The sequence below is a fragment of the Gallinula chloropus genome (assembly GCF_964237585.1).
Source record: "Gallinula chloropus genome assembly, chromosome: 4".
NCBI lineage: Eukaryota > Metazoa > Chordata > Aves > Gruiformes > Rallidae > Gallinula > Gallinula chloropus.
In genome coordinates, this window is record NC_140088.1 from 82,730,725 (window position 1) to 82,755,413 (window position 24,689).

General features: G+C 46.5%; 1 protein-coding gene across 1 annotated transcript in view; it reads left to right on the plus strand.

Annotated features, from left to right (window-relative positions):
• DYSF (dysferlin) overlaps window positions 1-24,689 on the plus strand; it is a gene marked incomplete at its 5' end in the record, with an annotated part of 98,029 nt that overhangs the window by 71,914 nt on the left and 1,426 nt on the right. Inside the window, 8 exons of the mRNA XM_084263282.1 lie at window positions 67-206; window positions 2,310-2,398; window positions 2,617-2,712; window positions 6,522-6,663; window positions 16,093-16,192; window positions 17,710-17,888; window positions 18,539-18,648; window positions 18,902-19,049. Coding sequence (XP_084119408.1) covers window positions 67-206; window positions 2,310-2,398; window positions 2,617-2,712; window positions 6,522-6,663; window positions 16,093-16,192; window positions 17,710-17,888; window positions 18,539-18,648; window positions 18,902-19,049 — 1,004 coding nt within the window. The remainder of the gene's footprint in view (window positions 1-66; window positions 207-2,309; window positions 2,399-2,616; window positions 2,713-6,521; window positions 6,664-16,092; window positions 16,193-17,709; window positions 17,889-18,538; window positions 18,649-18,901; window positions 19,050-24,689) is intronic.

Consider the following 24,689-nt stretch of genomic DNA (forward strand, 5'->3'; position numbering starts at 1 on the left):
GAGAGAGAGAATCTGGCTCTGCAGAGCCATGGCTGTGGTATAACCCTGCTTTTTGCTCTGTGGCAGAGGATGGCAAACCCCTCAACCCTCACCTGGGGCCGGTGGAGGAGCGTCTCGCCCTGTACGCGCTGCGGAAGCAAGGGCTGGTGCCGGAGCATGTGGAGACAAGATCCCTTTACAGCCCTCTCCAGCCAGAAATCGAGCAGGTGGGTGGTGTGACGTGACCAGGACAGGACTGGGAGCATCATCACCTTTCAATCCAGTGCTAACTGGGCAGCTGGGATGTCTGCCCCAGGAGACAGGCTGTTCCCAGGGAGGGGACTCACCTTATGGGGCAGAGCATGGCACCCGCTCTGAAACACCCGCTGGAGCTCAGCTTGGTGACTGACTTGGTCAGGGGAGTTGGGGACATTGATTCCAGCCTCCTGTGTGAATTTTCATCAGCATTTGCTCACAATTTAAAATGTGTGTGTGAAAGCCATTCCTGATCCCCAAAGTCTTAATACAGAGATCTGTAATGCAGTGACACTGCAGGTTCCTCTGGCCCTGCAGCAGCGTGGTCTCTGCAGTGACAGCCCCTCCCTCCCTTGGAGATGTAAAGCAGTAGCACTGTTACAGACTGGATGTTTTTTGGACAAATCAAAGCTAAGTGGGCTTCCATCCCAGAACAGTCCAAATCCAGGTATCTCTAATTAGCCTAGCCCTTTTTCTGTAATTAACACGTATGCACAGTTTATGCATTTAGATCTAAAAAGGACAAAATGATTAATTATCATCTGTCATACGTGTTCCAGCTGCATTGCAAAGGCAGTTTCAAGAGACCAGTTCTGCAGCTGGTGTGAACGTGTGCAGCCATGGCTCTGCAACCCATCAGCCCTTTCCCTTCCCTGGTTCCTTTTTAACCAGACCTCCTCACCACTGATGGGAGAGGAGAGTTCTTGGAAGAAGTAAATGCACTGGGAACTACTTTAACATCTCTTTCTTTTGGTGTTAATTCACCACGTGAAAATGATGAGTAGAGGCAGGAGATGGCTTCTGTTGGATGACCAGTGGGTCCATGCTGTTCTTACAGGTACAAGTGTCATGGTCCAGCTGTGGAGATTAGGAAGGGTGCTTCCTTCATTTCATGGGCTTGCCTATGGCAGTGCCATCAAGGGTCTGCCCTGCACCGGTGCTTCTAATCAAGAGCATCCGTAGGGGTGATGCTGGGTCTGGGGTGATGCTGTGTGACTCAGTACGTGCTGCATTCAGGGCAGTTCCCAAAAGCACGGCTGCTCTGAAACACTGCAAAGCCACAGAACAGGCTGGCTCTGTGGGGTATAAAAGTCAGGTTGGCCTTTTAAAGTTTTCTGCTGAAATGGAAGATTTTCTTGGCAAAAAGCAAGCAAACCACAAACCCCTGTGTGATGGGCTGATTGTCAAAGGGTGGCTTTTTCTTTTTCTTTTCTTTTTTTTTTCCTTCAACCCTTGAGACTGCACAATAAAATATTTTATTGGCACCCATTGGTGTTTTACAGTAAAAGAGACCACCTAAAAAACACCTCCCCTGAGATTTTAGCTGCACTAACACTGCTTTCTCCTTGGAAGGATTTTGTGGAACTGGAATTAGATTCCTCTCTCCTCATCCCACCCTCCAATCCCATGATCAGAAACCTATAACCCAGCTGTCCAGCCGGTGACAACTGGTGACACCATGGAAAACAAGTGAGCTTGCTTCTCCAGTACCTCCCACAGACCTCATCTTTAGTCTATCCCTAGGTACAGATAGTCAGCCATGGAGAGTAAAGCCAGAGTACCCTTCAGTTTATCTACACCAGCCACTTATATATTACAAGGCATTAGCATATATCCAGGTCACTAAACTAGTTTTAAATATTTTAAAAGATTTTAAAATTATTAAATTAACTTTAAATTATTAAATTAATCAAGTTGGACCAGGGGAAGTTTAGGTGGGATATGAGCAAAAATTTCTTCACACAGAAGGTTGTCAAGCACTGGAACAGGCTGCCCAGGGAAGTGGTAGAGTCACCGTCTCTGAAGGGCTTTAGAGCACATGTAGATGTGGTGCTTGGGGACATGGTTCAGGGGTTGGACTTGTCAGTGCTAGGTTAATGGTTGGACTTGATGGTCTTAAGGGTCTTTGCCAACCGAAACAATTCCATTACACTTTTCCATTAAAGAAACTAATTTTCAACTAAAGAACACTGGAGCTAATATTTTCCTTTCTCCATTACTAGGTCTTACTAAAGAAGTGAAGATAACCCAGTTAGGATGCTCACCAGGCTTCATGTATCTTTCTTTCCATGCAGGGAAAGCTACAGATGTGGGTGGACCTGTTTCCAAAATCTCTAGGTCAGCCTGGCCCCCCTTTCAACATCACGCCACGCAAAGCCAAGAGGTAACTTGTTTTTCCTTCCTTACTTAGTGCAGTGCTGGTCCCAGCACCTTCTGTTTGTGAGGGGAGAGGAGATGTCAGATGGGGAGGGATTCACCTGCCTAGCTGGGGGACATCTATGTGGGCTCACCTTCAGCTAAATAGCTGAGTAGCACAACCAGGCTGTCTAGGTGGGCTCTGATCTGAGGTTTCACATTGCTTTTGTTCCTGGGGCTGTCCAGATTCTTCTTGCGCTGCATCATCTGGAACACCAGGGACGTCATCCTCGATGACCTCAGCATCACTGGGGAGAAGATGAGTGACATCTATGTCAAAGGGTAAGCCACCCTGCTTCTGCACCCTCTGGGTACCACAGCCTGAAGGCCCAAGAGCAGCAGTGCAAGAGTTAATGTGATCCTTGCATCAACATTGCCCAGGTAGATAGAACCCCTGCTGAGATGAAGGGGTCATTCACACCTCTCCAGCTACAGAACCAACTTGGCAGACAAGTCTCTGCTAGGCTCATAACCACTTCTCCACATCAAGATTTTCTTTGTACCTCTTAGATGCTCACATGACAATATTTACCTTTAGAGAGAGATAAGATGTGGGGAAGGAGCCTGGCCATGGGACAGAGGGGCATGTTGTCTGTGTTTCCACTGCCGGCTCCTCTCCCAACACAGCCCTTAGGCTTGTTCCATACTCACGGGTTGGCTTGTTTGCATAGCTGCTTTTTTTTTTTTGGAATTCCCTTTTTTACTTGAAACACACAAAAATGTGGCAACCAGCACTAACTCCTCTGGCACATTCCCTTCCCTGCCTGAGTCCATTTATGTTTTATCTTGTGTAAAATGGTGCAATCCCAGCCAAGGGACTTACTTATTTTGCGCGTTCTTTGGATTTATGGACAGGAAGAGGTAGGATTTTGAAACAGACTGTAAATCCCTTTTTTACAATCCCAATTTTCCTCCTGTAAATCCAGAATGCACGCTGCTTACCTGGTATTCACATCAAGTGCATTGTTATCAGCTCCAGCTAAGCTGCTCTGTGCGCTTCGGGGCTCTGACATAGCAGAGGTTGCAGGGTCTTACTGGCAAAGCAAGGGCATCCAGCGCTTGCTGATATCCCTGCCTGGCTTTTAGTCCCCAAGGAAAGCTCACAGGGCTGTAAGTGAGTTAAAAATCTTGCTCAACTTCCTCTTCTGCTCCCCCAGATGGCTGCATCAGTTGCATCTCTCAATGATCTCCTATTGGGAGGGGAGGCAGTGGTCCTTCTTGCACTTAAGCATCTTCATTGCAGACAGGGAATTCTGAGGGCAAAGTGACTTTCACCACCGTGGCATGGTGATGCCTTGGTGGGCACCATTCTTTTAAGGTGAACTCAGTGTGGCTTACCTTCCTTTAGGTGAGGTATGAGGGAACATTTCTTCACTGAGAGGCTTGTCAAGCACTGGAACAGGCTGCCCAGGGAGGTGGTGGAGTCACCATCCCAGGAGATGAGAGAAAAGGCTTGTAGCTGTGGTGCTTAGGGACATAGTTCAGTGGCTGGACTTCTGGCAGTGCAGGGTTAACCATTGGTCTTGATGATCTTAAGGGTCGTTTCCAACCAAAATGAATGTGTCATTCTGTGATTCAGAAGACTTCACAGTGCTTCTTTGAGGAGGCTATTGACAGTTTATCTTCCGTTTTACCCATTAGACAAGGCTAGGGCTGGAATCTCAGTCCCTTAGACATTATGTACATTTACATAACAGGTAAATGTTTGTTTACAGCAGGTAAATGAAATAGAAGCTTTTCTATTATGCCTGAGGCAGTTGCCATTTATTTTATTTAATTTAATCAGATATTTATTGATAGTCTTAAGCTAGCATTAAGAGATCTCAATCAAGTTTTTGTTGTGCAATGCTGAGTGCAGAGAGACCTTCCCTTCCTAAAGACTTGTAGACAAAAGAGTGGTAGTGTAGGGAAATCATATTAATTAGGAATCAAAGATGTTGTTTTTTTGGTTAGCAGCCCTCTGTCACTGTTGTAGATGAGGTATATATTTTTGTATTGCTTTCATAGTGAAATTTCCAATAAAAGTGTTTACTTCATCAAGAGGATGGACCAACATTGAACCAGGTCACATGGGAGGTGGGAGGTTTGCAAATTTTTCAAGGTATTCCAAGGTAAAACCAGTACTGCTTTGAGCCAATCAGACTAGAAATTTCCAGAGTCCTCTTCCAACCAACCACCACTACTAAAATTTATGTGATGTTATGTGGCACTTTTAAAATTCCTATGCATCTCCTTTTGGGTTCCCAAGTGGAAGGGTGGTCTGGGTCCTCCAGGGTCTTATATTTGTGCTGAGCAAAAAGGGAGGTGTGCAAGTGTTGAGAACAAAGTTGCCTCTTGGATTTAAGAACCTAAATTTGTCTTTGGATATTGCAGATGTGTTTAATCACATGGATTAAAAAAATACTGGATGAACTAATCAGCTAAAAATCTGTCCAGTCCTGTTACGTACACAAACATTATCTATAGATCAGGAAATCTCTGACCTGCAAATTATTGGAGGCTGGAGAGGTGTGTAGGCTGGGTATCAGGACGTGTTTGCCCCTGTCCCATGCTCTTTCCAAGATGTCTGCTGTTGGATCTGATCAGAGGAAGGATACTGGGTGGGATGGGCTGTTGGTTGGTCACCATCCCTACTTTATGTTTTTAATTCTGGAGCTCTGTGACTTGAAAGCTTTTGATTTCTGTCATCTCTTTCCTGCAGTGGGGAGGTTGCAGCAAATTCTGCAAGAAAAAAACAAACCCAAAAATGTGCCAAAGAGGCATCCCAATCAAACAGTTACTTGTTCTTTTGTTTGCCTGCAAGGAGAGGGAGCTAACACTGCATCTCCAAGGGTCCCTGCCAAGCTTTGGAGGATCTGGATAAATAGGCAGGCTTGCCATTTGCATCCTATCAGATCAAAATAAAATAATCCAGCCACAATTTAAGTATTAGCATAACCTCATCACACAATTCCCACTGCCACCAAGCCCTTGCTGGCCGTGCAGTGCACGTTCATGTGATGTGTTCCGTAGGATGAACTTGAGCAGACCTCCCTTCCCTGTCTCCCACAACACATTTGGGGTGGGTCGTGAGCTCCTCAAGCACTGGAGTAAAGGGAGTCATTTGTATAGCTGGGCAGAAAACTCCTTATTTTCAATTTAAGTGGAAAACAATCAAACGAGATAATTGTTTTCATTAGAGATTCTCTCTGAATCTTCTGGCTTTCCTCCAGAAGGGCTCTAAATACACAAATGGATGTGTTTTATTGTTTTGTTTTGTTTCGTTGATTGCTGAAGACTGAAAAATGTTGGACAGGGAAAGAGTGCAGAATGAAAACCCCAACAGTTGCAAAACTCACAGCTGGAAGAAAAATAGTTGTTATGGAAAGTTTTCAGTTTGCCCCTGGACTGGTTGCAGAATGACCACAGCAAACTCTTTTCGATCAGGAGAGGAACTGTGCTCTGAGGACCCATCTCTAAGGGGAGCAGCTGAGGATCACCCTGGCCACATCAGGGTCTGGCCATTCTGGGATTTTCCTGAGGAAGAATTTCTTGGCCATTTAGGACTTTCAGATAATAATATTTGAGAAATCAACAGAGAATAGAGGGGGGAAAAATGTCCCTTTGGTCCCTTAGCAAAGTTGCCTCGATAGGACCTGCTTTAGGGGCTTACTATAAGGACAGTTTGTTGAGTGGCTGCCAAAGGGAAAGGAGGTCTCACCGAGGCAGGTTAGAAGGTGGTACCTGCTTAAGGGTGGGTAACTGACACCTTCAAGCCAGAGGCAATGGTGAGTCTTTAAAACATCCATAAAACTCAGGGGAGGGAGGATAAGGGATTACAGAGCTTCTCAGGCTTCAACCACCAGCATTGATTCATCTCCCAACTCCACAGGGACTCTTACATTCCCTCTCAAGCCTCCTATGGGCTTCAAGTTACCACTACAGATAGCAGCCCAAGGCATCCACAGGGGTGAGAGACATTTTAGTACCTGCTCATAGCCTCTGTGATGTTGAACGAACTCTGAAATCCTTGGTGTGACACTGAATGAACTCCAGAATCCTTGGAATTAAATCCAAAGTCCTTTTCATGCAGTGTGTTTGCATTTTTGCAGCTGGCTGGTTGGCCACGAGGAGAATAAGCAAAAGACAGATGTGCACTACAGGTCTCTGGGAGGAGAGGGCAACTTCAACTGGAGATTTATCTTCCCCTTTGACTATCTCCCTGCTGAGCAAATGTGTTACATTGCCAAAAAGGTAAGTGCAGTTTCTACCTTCTCATAGTAACTCTGGGGTGAAAGGTGCTGCCAGATCAAGACCTCACAACTGCAGCATAAACAGAACTATGCAAAGCTCAGCTTTAGTGTTCCATTATTTGAAACACAATGTTGTGGACAGGCAAGGACATCAGTTTTAAAAAAATCCACGTTTTGAATACAACATCTATGGGGCTCACAATTAGAGGTGGCTTTGTATAATGAGTCTGGAGTGACTGACCCCCCCAGGAAAGACTCTCTGGATTGGAGGCAGCTGAATATTGGTGCAGCGGTGTTGAAATACTCTACTGCATGGGTCTTCCAAGATGCCTACTCAACAACAGGGTCACTCCAACGATGGAGATGGGGGTGGCTAGGTGTGCACCTCTGGTCTCCAGCGCAGCATAATGGGCATCATGCTGTATGGTAACTTCACAGAGTGGCTGAAAGGAAGGAGCTACCTCCAAGTGCCTGAAGGGGTAAGCAGGAGGGGCATGTAGGGGAATGTGGGTTGGGGGGATGTCCCACTGATGCAGAGATAGGAAGAAAAGCTTTGGCTTGGGATTCAGGGTGAAGACGCCTTTGGTTTCCTAAGAGTGCTCTGTACTTGGGGAGTTAAAGGTGGCTGTGATTTTGGCCCCCTCATTCCTACATCTGCAGTTGGCTTTTGCTTCTGGTGTTCCCCAGATGTGTTAGTGTGATGCAGTGATCAAAAGTAGACTGGGAGTTGCACAGAGGGAAGGCATCAGGGATGGAGATGGGGTGCACACATGATAAAACACTGGTGGAAGTCAGACTGGCTCTCAAGGAGTGCCTTAGAGGACGGAGATCTATTCACTTGAATTTCCTGGTTGTCACCTGGAGATTAAGAGGAGTATTGGTGGGTCTGTGTGCCTGTGACAACACCAGGGACAGTCCCTGCTTTTGAAACTCCATCCTGTTTTGTGACACCTCCCTGAAAGCTCAAACCCCTTCAGCCACCCAACCCCACATCTTCATCCCTGCTCCCTGCCTTCCCGCTGTCAACTCAGCCTTGGTGTTCGTTTGAGTATAAGACAACTCGTTGCAGTGGGACCATCTGCATCCACAAAGCTCATGTGGGACCCCCCACCCCAGCTTGTTTTGTGGGGCCAGCACGGTCCCAGCACAGCCTGGGATGGAACCGATGCTTTGGCAGAGAAGATGCCGAGTGAATTCCCCATCCCTTGAGCCAAATGATCCCTGCAAGGAGGCCTAGCTTCAAAATGAATCGCTGGGCAGTTAAACTGACTGACAGAATCATAGCTCTACCCATTTCACGCTTCATGTTAAACAAATCAAAAGTACAGTGTGTACTACATTCAATTATCCCCCTTTGAAAAAGCAAAGACCCCCCTATAAACCGTTTAAGAAAATACATCCCACTGTGCTGATATTGATTCTCCTCCGACCACATGTCTGCCAACACTGTATCAGAAAATAAACAGCTTGTAAAACCTCTCTGTAAAGGAAAAAATAATGAATGAAAAGCCATGCTTTGTATTTGTGGGACACATTCCGCTCTGGCAATTTTTGATCTCGCCATGTGCTGTTTGAACTCCAGGTTCATTACTGCTGCTGTAAAAGCCCATGCACCGAACTTTAAACGCAGGCCATGGAAAGTGGAATTTAAATCAAAACGGTCAGATGGCAAATTCTGAGCTGCTAAAAGCCACCTGCGCCCGGCCTTGCTGGTGTTGGCCTCGGAGAGAGCGCTGCTGGGAGGAAAGCAGCTTTCAATTTGCTTTCCTTTGTTTGCTCCATTTGCCTCCTCACAGACCATTGCTCCCTTTTTTGAGGCAGGATGGACTGCAGCAATGGGTTATCCCCAATATTCTCCCAAAAGAGGGAGGATGCCCCTGGTGTTGGCATCTCAGGGGGCTGTGTGCCTGCAAACCTGGGAAAAACCCATGTTCCATGCGTTGGAACTGGACCTTGTAGCCTTGGGATGGCCAGTGGTAGCCAGGACTATTTAATCCTTGCTGAAGCACTGGAGGTTTTGGGAACTTCATCTCCAAAGCTTCAATGTGTTGGAATTACAAGTGGTTTCAAGGCTTCAAGTCCCCAGAGGAATGTGGGAGTCTGTAAATCCTGCAAGCATCAATTCAACTTAGAGATTGGAAGTGTAGGCTCCCATTCCTGCTTTGCTAAACATTTTAACAGTTTCAGACTATTTTTCCATCCAGATCTCCTCTTGCTACAGTAATGCTATAAAGATCTTGCTGCTTCAGAGAAAGAAATTTACCCCATTTTGAATTTCAAAAAAATTCCCCACAAAAGAGTGAGTCCATCTCTGGGACAGCTCTTTGGAGTGTATGTAAATGCATGTGTCTTTAACATCCTCTCCCAGCATTTACCCAGAGTTTCCTCCTTCTGCTCTTGCTCCTTTTTGTGCCATCTTTCTCTAGCAGCCACGGACAAGCCAAGCTGTGTTGTTTGCTTGCCCACAGCACCCTTGTGGCTCGTCAAGTTGTGTGAGAGGACAGTTTCTTAGATTGCAACCCATGAGGTTGTTTTGGTGAGAGCATGGGTACACATTGCGTGTTGGAGCACTGTTATTTCACTGGGGGACCTGGGGTAGAGAGGTAGATTCAGCACCCCCTGACATGTTTGCATGAAATTGCATATTGACTTATGTAGGGGAGGAACAGGTCCAGGTCCCAGATGAGTCCAGTGCTCTGCTGCCAACCAGCAAAGAGAAGAGCAGATGTCTGCGGGGTTTAAACTTTAGATACCCCAGGTCTAAGCTTGGCAGGTCTTGACTCTTACAGTGTTATCAGATGGTCATGGTACAACCAGCGTCTACGGAGAGCAATGCTGAGATAGGCTGGGTGTGGATCACGTTTCACTGGGCACCCATTCAGAGACACGCTCAGCTCCCGCGTCTCTCAGGCGCTGCAGAGGTGGAAAATGCATGAAATTGATTTTGAAATGTTCAGCTTCAAGTACCAGTTACAGCAGTAGCTGAATGTAGCTGCCAAATCTGAATTCTAGAAGTCCTCTAGGGCAGAGAAAGCTTGACACTGAATGTCTGAGCACATGTCATCTGCATAAATAAACATTCGGGGTATAGAATTTCAAGAACATCTCAATGTACCAGTTAAAAACTATTCATGCTTGAGTCAACCTTGAAATAAACCACTGGGCTGGAGCTTGCAAGATGTGGCTGGGTTGTTCACGTACCATCTGAAAAGTGTTGCATAAAAGAAATTCCAGGAGATTAACATAATGAGTATGGGAGCATCGTTAGCAATTTCAAGTTCATGTCATGCCATGTCATTGGCAGAAACCAGACCTAGGAACATAGCTGTTGCCTTCATACTTGTTCTGCTACTAGAATGTAGTGTCAAGTGTCACCAAGAAAATGAAGTATTGATGCCAAGACACAAAATACTCTGTTTTGCAAAGACAAATTGAGCCACTGGAAGAAGACCCATCCCACTGCTGTAGAAGAAACTGGAAGCAACTGCCTGGTTTGCTCGGTAGGAGAATTGGGGCAGTCATGGTGAGGCTCTTTTTTCAACAACTCTTACTTTAGTTTCATTTCTTCCACTTAGTGCTCTCAACTGGAGGGGCCAGTCCAAGTTTTAAGCAGATGAATTGTAACCTTCCTGGGCACAAAACCACACTGGCGTTGAGTTGGAGGTCTTTGGACATTTGGCACCTGGCAATGGTGGGTGCCTGCTGTCAGCATGGCCAGAATAGGTGGTCCTATAGGATAATTCTACAAATGATGCTAGCCTGTATCTTTTTGAATAATCCAGACCCTGCTTCTGCAAGGTGCAGCTGAAATGTCCAAGTTTGCTGGCTTTGACATTGAATTTAACAGCAAACCTGACATTTGGAAGGGTTTTTTTCCTGTAATGGTAAGCTGGTGACATGCCAGAAATCATGCTAGAGATAGGTCTTCAGGAGTGATACGAGAAAGAGGAAGTTGGGGTCTTAAACACACCTAGAAGAGAGACAAGTGCAAAGGCATTTGAGTGATAAAGCAGGGAAGAAGGATCTGCACCTCACGGCTTGTTTTGTTCTGTTGCTGGGGGCAGCTGAGAATAAATTCCTCCCTCCTTGGTGCTGCAGCTTTCCCAGCTCCACCTGGTTTCATCGATTCTGGTTGCTTTGTCTGAAAGTTCATTACAGTCTCCTGGCATTGTCCTGATACTGACAGCAATGGGCAAAACCCTCACCAGTGGCAGATGAGCCGATGCATCACTGCACACACAGCAGATTTGGACCCACTGGGGACGAGGAAGCAATGGGATGCATGGGGACATCCCCGTTGCAATTGATTTTGCAGAGGGAAGGCTCATGCTGTGCAGTGATGGCTCGTATCACTCATCATGAGAGCTCATGGGCAGCCTGGGCTCGGTGTGTTCATCAGGTCAGGCAAGGCAAGCTTTTACCCCAGAGGTAAGCATGTGGCCTTGTTTCATTTTTATTAAAAAAAGGAAATAGCCATGTGTGTGAGGCTTCTGCAGTTGGATGCCAGTGTCACCCCATTGTTCTGTTACGGTTGTCGCCGGATCTCCAGGGTGTATGAAGAAGTCTCCGTGCTCTGCTTGGTTTTTAGTTTGTAATTTTGAGTATCAAGCAGTGATTTTTGTTACAAAAAGTTAAGGTTTTACTGGAATGGTATTTTCATTCCTCTTTGATGTCAGCTAAAAAAAAAAAAAGGCGGCCACTGCCTTTTAACTTTGGGCTTTTTCCTCTCCCCTTTCCTGTGCTTTATCGTGTCCTTCCCTGTTTATCTTGGTGACATCAGGAAGCAAAGCAAAACACAAAGTGTTCCTTTTCTTTCCACATTTAGCCAAAATGCAAAATTCTGAATGGGCTCCAAGTACATTTTCTTTTTTCAGAGGAAGGCAGAGTTAGAGCAGGCGTGTGTTATGTATTTTAATGGGGCTGTGACAAGCAGATACGATGACACAACGGTCTTCTGTAATAGGGTAGGGGCAGCAGCCATGACCTGGGATGCCTCTGTGATACCCAGACAGGAGTTACTGTTGTGAATTTTGTTTTCTGATGGATGTATGGAGAGGGATGAGCAAATCATGGCTGTGTTGAGGACCGAAGGTCCAAGAGTACTGTCCACCAGCTGGCCAGGACTGGGACCCCAAGGCTTGGAGCTCCCTAAAGGGCAGTGGGATGGCTCCATGTCCCTGGAAAAAGCCTGATAAACTCTGCCTGAAGGAAAGTGTGGGAGGCTGAGAGAATAGTACTGCAGTGAGGGATTCCAGGGACCAGTATGTGCCCCAAGGTGAATATTGTAATTTCACACTTATGGTGTGGTGACACCAGGAATCTTCCTCCAGATATTGCCTGAATGTGCAGCAGATGCTGCACACTTGGGATTTTGCTCAGCTGCCATCAAAGAAGGATACAGAAAACCAAGTGCCATCAGATCTGTGATGCAATTATCAGATTTGGCAATGGCAGGGAGATTGAAGAGGCAAGTTAGTCCACTAAAAGTGCAGTAATGAGTGCTCCCAGCTCTCTGCTTATTCTGAGCAGATGAAATGTCCCGATGGGACGAGGTTCAGACAAGCCGTTTCTCAACACCTTGAAGGATGGCCCTTCAGGACAGCTTTTCCTGCCTCTTGCAGAAGACACTTGTCTTGGTGGATGTCCGAGGGAGTCTCCTGCATGGCTGGGGCTCCCCAGTTGCTGCGGGATGAGGGACCTGATGCTCTCCCACCGACATGTGCTGAAATGAGCCAGGCTTGCTTGGGTGCGAACACGCTGGGGCCTCCCTGGAATAGCAGGCGACTGCTCCTTACTTTGTATTCCATAGCACATAAGCAACCCCGAAGAAATGCAGCCCTGTCAACACTTCCCCAGTGATATGAGCTTATTTTTTTCCCTGCCTCCCCTGCTGCATTATTCACGACCGTAAAATATTCGCCAGCCTCCCCTCTCCCCACCCCCCCACACTGCAAAACAAACCCCCAAACAATAATTCAAGCCCCCTTCCTACCCATGTCTTGCAAAAGGCTAGGAAATAAATTTCTTGCCTTGGGTTGTTTTTATAGTGAACTTTCGTAGCTAGATTTAATCATGGAGGCAAATTTCACACTGCCTTGAAATGGACTCATAAACTTCTCCCAGCATCAAATTCCTCCTTCCCCAGCCTGCCCTTCCAGCTCTGATCTGCCGTGTCCCCAGCTTCACGGGGCTCCGAGGAGGAAAGCTTCCCCACCAGCCAAACCACATTTACAGTGTTTTTCCACAAGAAAGGCCAAAGCTGTACAGAGTGTGCTAGCCTCTTACGAGCTCCACGTTGCCACCCGGCAAGGGTCGAGTCCTACCTGAGTCATCCTTCATCAGGCAGGGAGTCCCTGATGAGCCAGGGCATTGCTCTCAGGGGTAGGAGTGGTGCTGGGAAGGCTGGAGGATGCAGCGAGCATCCACTTGGCCAGGGCATGGGTTTTGTTTGCTTGGAGTGCAGGCAAGTCTGTGGGTATTGCAATGGGAGGGAGAGAAGGTGGAAAGATGAATTCCTCTACATTTGCCAGCAATTGCATGGCCAGTCCCAAGGGACAAAAACTGGACACCTCACCCCCCTCAAACAAACAAACAAAAAAATCTGGACAAATCCAGTTGTGTTTTATTGTGTGGGAGAAGACTGTAAGGCAATGCAGCACCCATGGGGTCAAGGTGCTCTCCCTCTGTCCCAGGAGGACAACCACCATCACCACAGAAGTGGAAGGAACCCACCAAGAGGAGGGGAATGGCTACAGCGTCTCAAGGGGCCAGAGCAGTAATTTGGGTCTAGCAACAACTTGCTCCTTTTCCTGGTTCCTGCTGTTTCACCATCAAGGGAAACATGGATGGATCTTCCAGCAGTACCTTTTCAGAGCTGTGATCACCCACCTCCCTTTCAGAGGGGCTGCTCAAGCCCCAGGATTTGCTCACATTGAACTCCAGGTGGATGGGATGGTGCAAAGAGAAGGTCCAACATATCCTTGAAGAGGTGCTTCAACCCAGGCAGCAGCATAGCAATACTCTTGGTGCATGGACATGCCTGATGAGTGCAGATGTGGTGAAATCAGCCTCTGAGCAGGGACATTAGCTATCACTGGAAAGGAAGAGGCACCTTACTTTCCATATCAAGGAATATCTCATCATATATCTCATCATATATATCTCATTATATATATCTCAATATATGAGATATAAATGCATATCTCATCCTCTCCCAAGCTGAGCATAATCACCTGCCCTAATTACTCCAGCAAGGGTCAATTTGGAAGGAGCCCATGGTGTCTGCACCATGGGAGGTGGGTCTGGCTCTATCTCAAAGACCCTAGATGAACCTTTCTAACCCATGGTGAGATCATCTGGACACCTTCTTCTTTAGGTATTGGTACATGTTTCTTAGGGGGCTTTCTCCTCTGGATGACTAACAACCCTTCTGCAGTGCAGGACCCAACCAATGTGTGGGGAAGGGAGGAGTCCCCATAAGCTCTTTCCCTTTTTAGCAGTTTTAATTTAAAATGACTTATTAGCTGGGAAAACATCCCCTCCCCCCCCGCCCTTGGATAAACAGGCATTTTAATACATTGCAGTGAGCAGAGAGGGAGAGGTGGAAGTTTCCATTGATTTTATTTTATTTTTCTAGATTATAAAATATTTAAAATGCATAAATAAAATGCTCCATTGCAAAAATGCTGGCGTGTTTTTCCAAAGCAAGGCGGGGAACGGAGCTAAATTGAAATATAACCGTCCAGGGTGATCTCTTAAAATGAAACCAGTTTCAATGGGATTTAAGTGCCCACAGCCTCCCTGCTTGAATATTTATGTTCTTATGGAGTGTGACACATTCTTTTTTTCTCTCTCCTTTTCTTTTTTTTTTTTTTTTTTAATATTGCACGATATAATGAATCAGAGACTTGTAGCCACCACAGTGAATTTATGGTGCTACATATGTGTCATGAATAATGCTGAAGTTTCCTGGTTTTAATTAAATCTGTTCCGTTTGTGATACTGCCATGTTGCAAGAGTGCAGCAGGAGGCATTGCCCGCAGGGCACGCCTCAGAGCCCGTGGCAGTAGACACGGTCGTGACTCTGCCTCCTCTTTGCAAGCGTTGGTTGAGGCCAGAAATAACAAGGCCTTGGCTTCTTGAGCGTCTCCATCTCTCTCCTTCTGTCCTACCACTTCTTAGTCCTAACTCTCAGGCATCTTGTGGCATCCCAAAAGTGGTATTAGATCCCTGTTGGGAAATATTACTGGTTTCAACCACATAAATGGCAAATTTTGTGGCATCGGCACATACCTACCGTTTATTACAACGATGTGACCACAAGCTCATTGTCACAGTAATGGGATTCAAGCCCTCCTTGTTAGAGAAGTCTAATTTAAATGTTCCCCTCCGCTGGCTTTTTGGGGATTGTTGGTCTGACTATCTGGAAAGCAGACGGTCTGCCTTGTTGTTGACCTATCCACTGTAGTAACTTGGCCACTGCAGATGCAGACTTCTCACGGGTCAGTGTTTTTTAACTCACCTCCTCTCCAGAAACCAGAAGTTGCTGCATCATCCTGTGGCTGAGCTCCTGTATGGATGCTTTTCTCCCAGGCAGTGGCTATTCCTTATTACTGTGGCCAGGCTGCAGAACTGCACGTACAACTCTAGCATTCCCCTGTCCTGAGAATGAAAAGCCAGGAGATGTGCAGAAAAGATGAACAAAGTCTCTTGGGAACTGAGGAACCCACCATGCAGTGAGCTGCTACAAAAGCCCCAGTCGCTTGCTTCACACATTCATGTTTAGGAAGTAAACTCAGGAGCCATGGGCTACCTAGAGGTGGTAGAGGTGTTTGCAGGTTGCAAGTTGGCCAACTGCACACAGACTACTTACAGAGGACCACACAGCAGATCGGTGCAGTAGTGGCTCCAAACTTTCACAGAGCATGGCTGTGGGGAGAGACAGGCAGATGGGGAAGGGATGTATTTGAATGGCCTACCACGAGTCCTAAATTAAGTGTTATTCCAGTATTTTTTCATTAATTAAGAGGAAGGTGAGGTGTGGAATCACTGGCAATCAACACTCATTGCTCTCTTCACCTTGGAGAGTCACCCTCATCTAAATCACATGAATATGATGCTGTTGCTCCAAAAGACCCTATTTGCCAGCTCATTGTGCCCGTTTGATAAAGTCACTAAGGCACAAATTGATACCAGCCCAACTTCCAGAAGCATCTTGGGGTTTCCACTGAGCATCTTTGTCCAAGAACTGTCCCCAGACAGTGGTGTCCTCCTCTGGCTCTGGCCTGGCAGAACAGGAACAGGACACACCGAGGGTGGTTATGCAACAGGATTTCTACCACTGTGACATGAGAGCAGACAGGCTCTGCCCACTTTTACTAATGAGCCTTTTATTTTTCCTTGGTTTTTTTTTTTTCCGGTCTGATTTTAGGAGCACTTCTGGAGCTTGGACAAGACAGAAAATAAGATTCCACCGCAGCTTATCTTCCAGATCTGGGACAACGACAAGTTCTCTTTTGATGACTATTTGGGTAAGTCAGGAGAGGGTTTTGGCTCCACTCCTGCTGATGCAGACAGGAAGGAAAAAAAAAATTATGAAATCCTTTCAGGGTACAAAGAAATTGTAACAAGACCAGTTTAAATGGGATTCAGTGTCAGCATAAGTTCAGGACTGACGGTAAGTGTCTTGTATTAAGCAGATTTCCAGTCTCAGCCTGGAGAAGCCTGTTCCTGGGCTGACATAATGTTGAGAGCATTATCAAACCCAGCAGAGCCACCACCTAACAGCAAAGCCCCAGTTCTCTGTGGCTCAGCTGAGTCTGTGCTGAAATGTGCTCATCAGGGCTAACCACGTCTCTGAGCTGAGACCACCATGCAGGATCACCCTCCTGCCTTGTCTTACCTGGGGTATTTCGACACGGACACAGCTTGATCCAACACTTGCCTTCTTCCACACTAACCTCATTAATCATCCTCAGAAGCCTAGGCTTAAGCCAAGACAAAAAACATACTAAAAATCTCTGACAGGAAGAATAGTAGAGCCGTGCAGTAGATTATCTGTAGAGGCTTCAGCACTACAGTTTTTTTTGGTTGGATCTTGTTCTACCTTTGTTTTACCCACTAAAAATCCCACCCCAAACGTTGAAAGCTTCACTGAGGAAGTATGTGACCAAGATCCTTTCAGATCTTGTCTTTGATTAATTACATAGGCTGAGTGCCCAACTAACCTCTCCAAGGTGTGTTTCCCAGTTCTGGCTCTGCACATCACGAGCTCTCGAGTGCCAACATTAATTCTTTGCAAATTCCAACACATAAAAGTTGTGTTTGGCTTTTGTAAAGCACTTTTCTTCAATGGGTTTCAGAAGTGTTGCAGAACCCCCCCCCCCCCCCCCCCCCCGATCTGTGCTGTTATTGTCACTGGTTGTAAGAATCTGTGGTGCAGGAAAGCTTACACATACCATACACATATGTGAACGGGAGTTGTCCACAGCAGTGGAAAAAGCTGCTCTCCCTCAGCTGAGCCACAGGACAAGACCCTGTGGGAGTTCTTGGCTATCAATAGGAAGCTATCAATTTTGTGGGATGGCCTTCATATTTAGTCTGCTGTAATTCTTAACCTGGGTGGGGCAAAAATGGTCGATCTGGAGATCTGCAGGTCTCCTGCCCAATGCCCTTATGTTGCCTGGGCTCCGGGTGTGTACAGTTTGAGTTTCACCTTCAATAAAAATCTCAGCCTGCCTGACCAGTGCAAATCATCCAACATCACAGCAGTGTAAGTCAGCAGGTATTTTGTGTTATCCTCTGGGAGTTCATAGCTCAGTGGTCATACCATGTGCCAAATTCCTAGGCAGAGTCACTGGCTAAAACTAGCACTATGCTTGAAAAATAGGGTTACACTTGAACTTGCTCTCCACATTGCTGTGTGGGTGCCTGCCTGAGCTCCCCGAGGTCAGGAGGGTGCCACAGTGAATATTTCTTCAGGGAAAAAGTCCATGTTTTAAGGACCTGTTACACTGAGATGTCTTGCCAGTAATGTTCCTCCTTGCAGGCTCCATTCAGATGGATCTCAACAGGATGCCCAAACCTGCCAAGACGGCTGAGAAATGCTCCTTAGAGCTAGTAGATGAGACCCTCTCTTCAAGTCGCTTTGTGTCGCTCTTTGAGCAGAAAACTGTCAAGGGATGGTGGCCCTGTGTTGCTGAGCAGGAGCAAAAGAAGATCCTGGCGGTAAGGTGTCCTCTTTGTGTGTTCTTCTGGGAGACTCACTCAGAGCATTGAGGAGGACCATGACTGGGCCAACCACATGCAGGATGGCATGGTCAGGGCAAGAAACATAGTCTTGGGCCACAATTTTTACAAACTGGACCAGTTTTTGTCAGCAGGACAGTATTGGTTCAGCACCATGCAAATACATCAGAAGAAATTATTTGTTCTGTGGGGATTTATGCTGTGTTTTTTTGGAACATGCCACCACCTAATTTCATTTTGTATCACATCTCCATGTGAGGAGTACCAGGGAAGGGTTTCAGCTGTCAGACTTTTAAATGTAAGGCGACTGTTCACTAGAGGTAAGGGAGTCCAGGCACTGAGTGAAATCATTTGACCAAAGACCCTCAAGTCAGTTGCCTAAACTTGGATGTTAGTGACATTTGAGAGGTCCTGGGATATCTGCTGAGAAGACTGCGGCAGGCAGGTGAGGGATTGGTGTGAAGTCCACCCTTACTGAGCTCCTCATGGTCCTTGCTGGTAGTGGTTGGGATATGCTCAAAGTACTTTCTCTTTCCTCAATCAGTGTTTTGCATAATGCATGCATTTTTTTTTTGTTGTGGTGTTTTGTTTGGTTTGTTTATAACACTGGGGTTTTTTATCCCACACAGGGGAAATTGGAAATGACTTTGGAAATTGTGGCAGAACAAGAGCATGAAGAGCGACCAGCTGGCATTGGTCGGGATGAACCAAATATGAACCCCAAGCTGGAGGACCCCAAGTAAGTGTATCTTGAATGGAGCAAATTGGAAAGCTGGGTTTCTGAACTGCTGATGCTCAGAGCTGAGACAGTCCAGGGTAGCTGGGAGGCTGGTCTGGACCACCAAGGAGGGCATTTGACATGGTCCACTCAGAGGGAAGTGGGTTGGCAGGGTGAGCAGCCGGCTTGTTACAACGTGCTCATGGGGTTGGGGATCCAGAGGGGTGAAACTACTGTTGAACTCAGAAGAGACCTCAACTTTGTTTGGCTCCAGGCGCCCAGAGACCTCCTTCCTGTGGTTCACCTCCCCATACAAGACCCTGAAGTACATCCTGTGGCGGCGGTACAAGTGGGTGGTGATCCTGGCCATCGTGCTCTTCATTTTGCTGCTCTTCCTGGGGATCTTCATCTACGCCTTCCCGGTACGATGGGTGCAGGAGAGGACAGGGGGGCTGACTGAGGTGTTCTCCCAGGTCTCTGTGCTGGCAGAAGTGGTCCCAGTGCACGTGGATTCATAAAACCATGCTGGTCCCTGGGGAACAACCTGGTAGACCACGATGGGTCAAAAAGAGAGTCTGTGCTTCTGGTTTCCACTGCAGACTCACTGCATGGTGCTCACCTCTTTGTGCCTGCGTTTTAATAAGCGTCTAACACCGAGGTTAACTGATTCTTTTCCAGCAGTTTCGAGCAGCTGAGGTCTGAGATGTAGCAGGGCTGGTGGGAAAAGCATGCAGCCTAATTAGCAATGCGACCATTTTACAGGGCTGAGCGTTGGCAACCACCCCCCTCCACCTCTTTTTGTGGCAAAACCCCCACTGTAATTGTTTAAAGGTGCAGGGGAATTTATAGGCGCTCGGGCAGCCCCCATCTCTCGTTATCAAGGCTTGGAGCACGTTATACCAATGTAATGTCTGAAATGAGGGGCAGGGTTTTCACCTCATTAATCAAGAAAAGTGGCTTTTTCTTACCTTACTGTCAGTTCCACTGGCAAAACAAAATAAATAAATAATGGAGCCCCAGCCTTCCAGTTTGGCTTGGGATGGGTTTTTGTATCCTCCTCTGTTTCTACAGCACTGGAATAATTCATGCTGGCTCTTGGATTCTATTTCCCCTCCTCTCAGACTGATAAGAAAAATGACCCGCTTCTCTCTTTCTAGCAGTTAACAAATTCTGCTTTTTCTATATGATTATTTTTTGTTGGGTTTTTTTTTTTTGGAAGCAAAGAACTCACTGGGGTAATTTATAACTTCATGTGAGAGAACGTGGCTGCCTTTTGCAGATGGCTTTGTGTGCCTGCAATGTGCAACTAAAAAGCCAAGTGTGGAATTTCTCCTCGCCACCGTAATCACTTTCAGATGATTTGAAGTCGTGCACGCTTGGTTGTTCCTGTTGAGAAAAGGGAAAAAAAAGGGATTATATCATGGCTCTCCCCGTCTGTCTGTCCTCATATCCGTGGGAAGAGCTGGAATACTTCTGCTGGAGAAATGATTCTGGGGGTGATAAGTAGTACGAGGGAGGAAATAATTGTACGAGCGCAGATTTCTGCTGCGTTGCCTCCTCCCTGCCCTGTCCTCAGAGCTGTTCATGGAGACTCTGCTTTGGGTCAAGTAGCAGGAACCAACTGTTGGAGAGGGTTCAGAGGAGCCACAAAGATGATCAGAGGGCTGGAGCAGTTCCCCTATGAAGAGAGGCTGGGGGAGCTGGGCTTGTTCAGCCTGGAGAAGAGAAGGCTGCGGGGGGACCTCATTGCAGCCTTCCAGTACCTGAAGGGAACATACAAACAGGAGGGGAATCAACTTTTTAAAAGGGTAGACAATGGCAGGACAAGGGGGAATGGATCAAAACTAAAGGAAGGAAGGTTTAATTTAGATATTAGGGGGAAATTTCTTACAGAGAGAGTGGTGAGGGGCTGGAACAGGCTGCCCAGAGAGGTGGTGGATGCCCCATCCCTGGAAGTGTTCTAGGCCAGGTTGGATGGGGCCCTGGGCAATCTTGTGTAGATCCAGGCCTGGAGGTTGGTGGCCCTGCCTGTGGCATGGGGGTTGGAGCTCTGTGATCCTTGGGGTCCCTTCCAACCCATGCCATTCTATGATTCTATGATTCTTTTTGAGCAAGAAGAACGCAGTGTTTCCCTGAAGCTGCAAGTGGCTTCACATGCGTTCCAGTGGTATCATGTAAAAAAAATGTTGGGAGGAGAAAAAAAAATCACAAACTATAAATATTGATTTACACTCATTATTACTTGGGATTTTTCCCTGTTTCCTAGCTAAATGTTGTTGTATTTAATTTCACTTTGGTTGGGTCAATTTTTAGTCATATTTCAAAAAATAAGGCCATGTTTCATGGAATTTTTCTGTTTTTTATGCATTTGGCCAGCTTCCCCCAGATTTTTGAGGTCACTGGTTCTGTATCTACTTGGAGATTTAGTTCCTTTCCCATTTCATCAGGCACTAAATTTGGCAATCGGGCTAGTGATGGTTTACTGTGAAGGATGCCCCTGGCATCCTGACCTTTGGCAAGATTTACCATTCCATCCCTGATGAAATGCATGGAAAAACAATCCATCCACACTTCTGTTCTGATTTGTACGTCAGGGGCACCATCAGGTCCCATTTAAAATAAGGACCATCCTGTATTTAGTGCTGTGTATGTAACCTCGCCACTACACATACAATTTTGAGGTCCCAGGTGGAGGGTTTTGTGTATCCTGCCCCTCTCATCCTGGGAAAAGGGGCGGGAAATGGGAGAGGAACCTCAAGGGAATGCTGTTAGGGCATGTGGAGCATTGGTCCAAGCAGGCAGAGGGTGAGGAATGCAGGGATGCTAAGTAGTGCACAGGGGTGCCCTGTCTGCACGCAGCCTCTCCACCATGCACCGGATGCTGCAGAGGTCAGCCCTGGCTCCAATTCTTTCTTTGGACTCTGCTTGAGGATACAGAAGGAAAATATGTTTTACCTGTGAAATATATATCCAGAATCATAGAATCATAGGATGGCATGGGTTGGAAGGGACCCCAAGGATCATAGAGCTTCAACCCCCCTGCCACAGGCAGGGCCACCAACCTCCAGGCCTGGATGTACACAAGGTTGCCCAGGGCCCCATCCAACCTGGCCTTGAACACCTCCAGGGATGGGGCATCCACCACCTCTCTGGGCAGCCTGTTCCAGCACCTCACCACTCTCTCTGTAAAAATGTTCACCCTAATATCTAAATTAAACCTTCCTTCAGCTTCAATCCATTCTCCCCCGGCCTTGTCCTGCCAATAATATGCCCTGGGAAACTAGAGGCCCCGTGAGCTAACCCTGCCTAGGTCACCCTCCATCCCAGACAGACAGGAATCTCCCCTGAAAACAAACCCAGGGCATTTGGTATAAAAATGGCATTTTAAAAAATGTATTTACTCCTCTTGCCCGCGTGGTGCTGAAAGCTTCCAACCACAGGCCTGGCTTTGTGGTCAGAGTAGCTGGAGACTAAGAGCAAATGTCCCATTTGAAAGCTGTGTGCTGTCACCCGAAACAGCAAAGGGCTGCCTGTGGTTCCCAGCAGGAGTGCCCAAAACCCAGTATATCCCAAAAGCCCAGGATTCTTAATGAAAATGAATCACAGAATCCCAGACTGGTTTGGGTGGGAAGGGACCTCAAGGCCCCTGTAGTGTCACTTTCTGCCACGGGAGGGGCAGAATCCCCCCCAGACCTGCTGGTCATGCTGCTGGGGATGCAGCCCAGGACATGGTTGGCTTTCTGGGCTGCCAGCCAATTCCTTATGGTCCATCTGTCGAATCCGTGTCTCTCCAGTTTAGAAGCAGCTGATGTCTTGGTCGTATTCAGAATACCCATCATGAGATACTTCACACCTCAGGGGAGTATTTTCCCCATTGAGGTGAGAAACAAAATATTCTCCAAAACATTATATGGAAATCATCTGCAAGACATATATGCCTTTAGAGGTACCTCAGTGAATCAGAAACCTCTAAAAATGTGGTACCTTTGCACTTCTCCCATCTTCAGGACACGGACTACATGTGATGGATCATCGTAGAGGACAGGAATGGTTGGACTCGATGATCTTAAAGGTCTTTTCCAATCTAGTCATTCTGTGATAAAGATCTTGCCATTCCTCCTCTTGTGTCCTCTTCAAAGACCCTTTCCCAGGAGAACATTGTGCAACCAATCATAGTTTGCCAGTCAGGGAGTGTTCTGTGACTGTCCCAGGAGGATCGTGGTCTCTGGAAGGAGCAGGGGGAAACATGCAAAAGTGGGGAAGGGTCTGCAAGTGCTTTGGGATGAAGAAGACATTCGTCAGGACATGTGAGGAGCTGGGAGTACTGCAGTACAGGAAATTTAGGCACAAGTCTGTAAGAAATCAGTCACCATTAGCAAAGCAACTTGTTTCAGTGGGTGAGAGGCCATTTCCAACTGAAAAGCCTTTTGGGTTTGGGTAGAAAACTGCATGGTATTGCAAATTTCTACAAAAAGTTGTCTAGTTTTACAAAAATGGGGAAAAATGTTGAAAATCCGATATTCTGAGGTTCTTAATTTTTTTCACTTGGGCTCTTCCACCTGCTCTTAGTGTCAGGTTACTCACTGGTTTGCCTCAGCTTGCTTTGCAGATGTGGCTGTCATTATGGTCTCTCCAATCTAGGACTCTGGGAACAGCATTCCCTGGACATTTCCTATATGATTTCCTTAGACGGTCCTTAGATTTAACTTGACATCAGAAGACTCCTTAAACAACGGACGAAAGTATAATGAGAGCCAGTAGCTGGATGTTGAAGTTAGAGGAACTATTCCACTGGAAATAGGATGTTAATTTTTGAGACGAGGGGTAATTAACCATTGGAACAGTTTGCCAAAGGTTGTGGTAAATTCATCCTTGCTTGAGGCATCCACATTTTGGGATTGGATGTCTTTTTACAAGATATGCTCTAGTTCCACCCCATGCCCCTGCCCAGCGGTGCTCATTTATGGCACGCTGTGGGGCTTTTTGGAAAAGTCTAATGACTCTGATAGACTTTTCATCCCACACTGCTGTGTCTGAGAGGACCTCTTCCTTCTGCCACGGGAACGGTCCAGTGAAAATCTTGAGTTAGACATAAGGTCAGGAGAAAAGGTTATAAAAGCTCAGCCTGGACTTGTGCATCTGTAACGTGTAGGGAATACTGTGAGCAAGTTATCTCCCTGAAGCAGTGATTATTGTAAATATTTTAGTGCCTACCACCATAGAAAAATGTAAGGCTACTTCCAGCTAGAGTCAGCTCTGCTTTGCAGCACCATGAAAATGTTTACTACCTTTTAAAGCTCTGTTTGTGTTCTGCAAGCCCAGCGTTGCTTCCATTGCCATTAATTCTAATTACAGCTCGCTTTCTGCGCTGATTGATAATCCTGCTTGGCTTTCAACACTTCGTTAATACAAATTCATAGCTGGACAGAAAAACTTGCTACCCTCCAGAACGCAACCAGTCAACTCATAAAAAATAGGAGTAGTTTGGAGGATAGACTCTGAAAGACAAATGGATGGATAATGGATTCAAAGGTTATATGTCACTGGAGGCTTTTCTAATGACTTCTGGTAAACTGCCCTAACTTTCCTTGCTTGATTTATGGCATTATTAGAAATCCTCAGTTGGCAAACTGCCTTATAATTTGCTACACGTTGTAATTTATCAAGATGCCTTTGGTCAGACTTGACTTCTGTTGTGTTTTGGGGTTTGGTTTTGGATTTTTTTTTTTTCTTTCTCTCCTTCCCCCCCCCCCCCCCCCCTCCCTGTTCCTCCAAAGATCTTGCTGCTAACTAGCATTACATTTTGTTTCCAAAATTGGGGTTTCTTTTAAAAGCGACAGAGTGGTAGAACATCCTGTACCAATTAAATTCAATATGCTTGGGATGGACTTCCAAACGAGCTAGTATGTGGTCGTGGGGTTTGAATCAGAGCTACTTTAAATAGAGCTCTTTCCAAATGACCTAAGCATGCATCTTTGCCTGTATTTTCAGTGTGGTTTTGATAAGCAGTGTTTACACCCCTTCGTCTTTTTTTTCTCAGCGCCGTCATCTTCTTTCAAGGA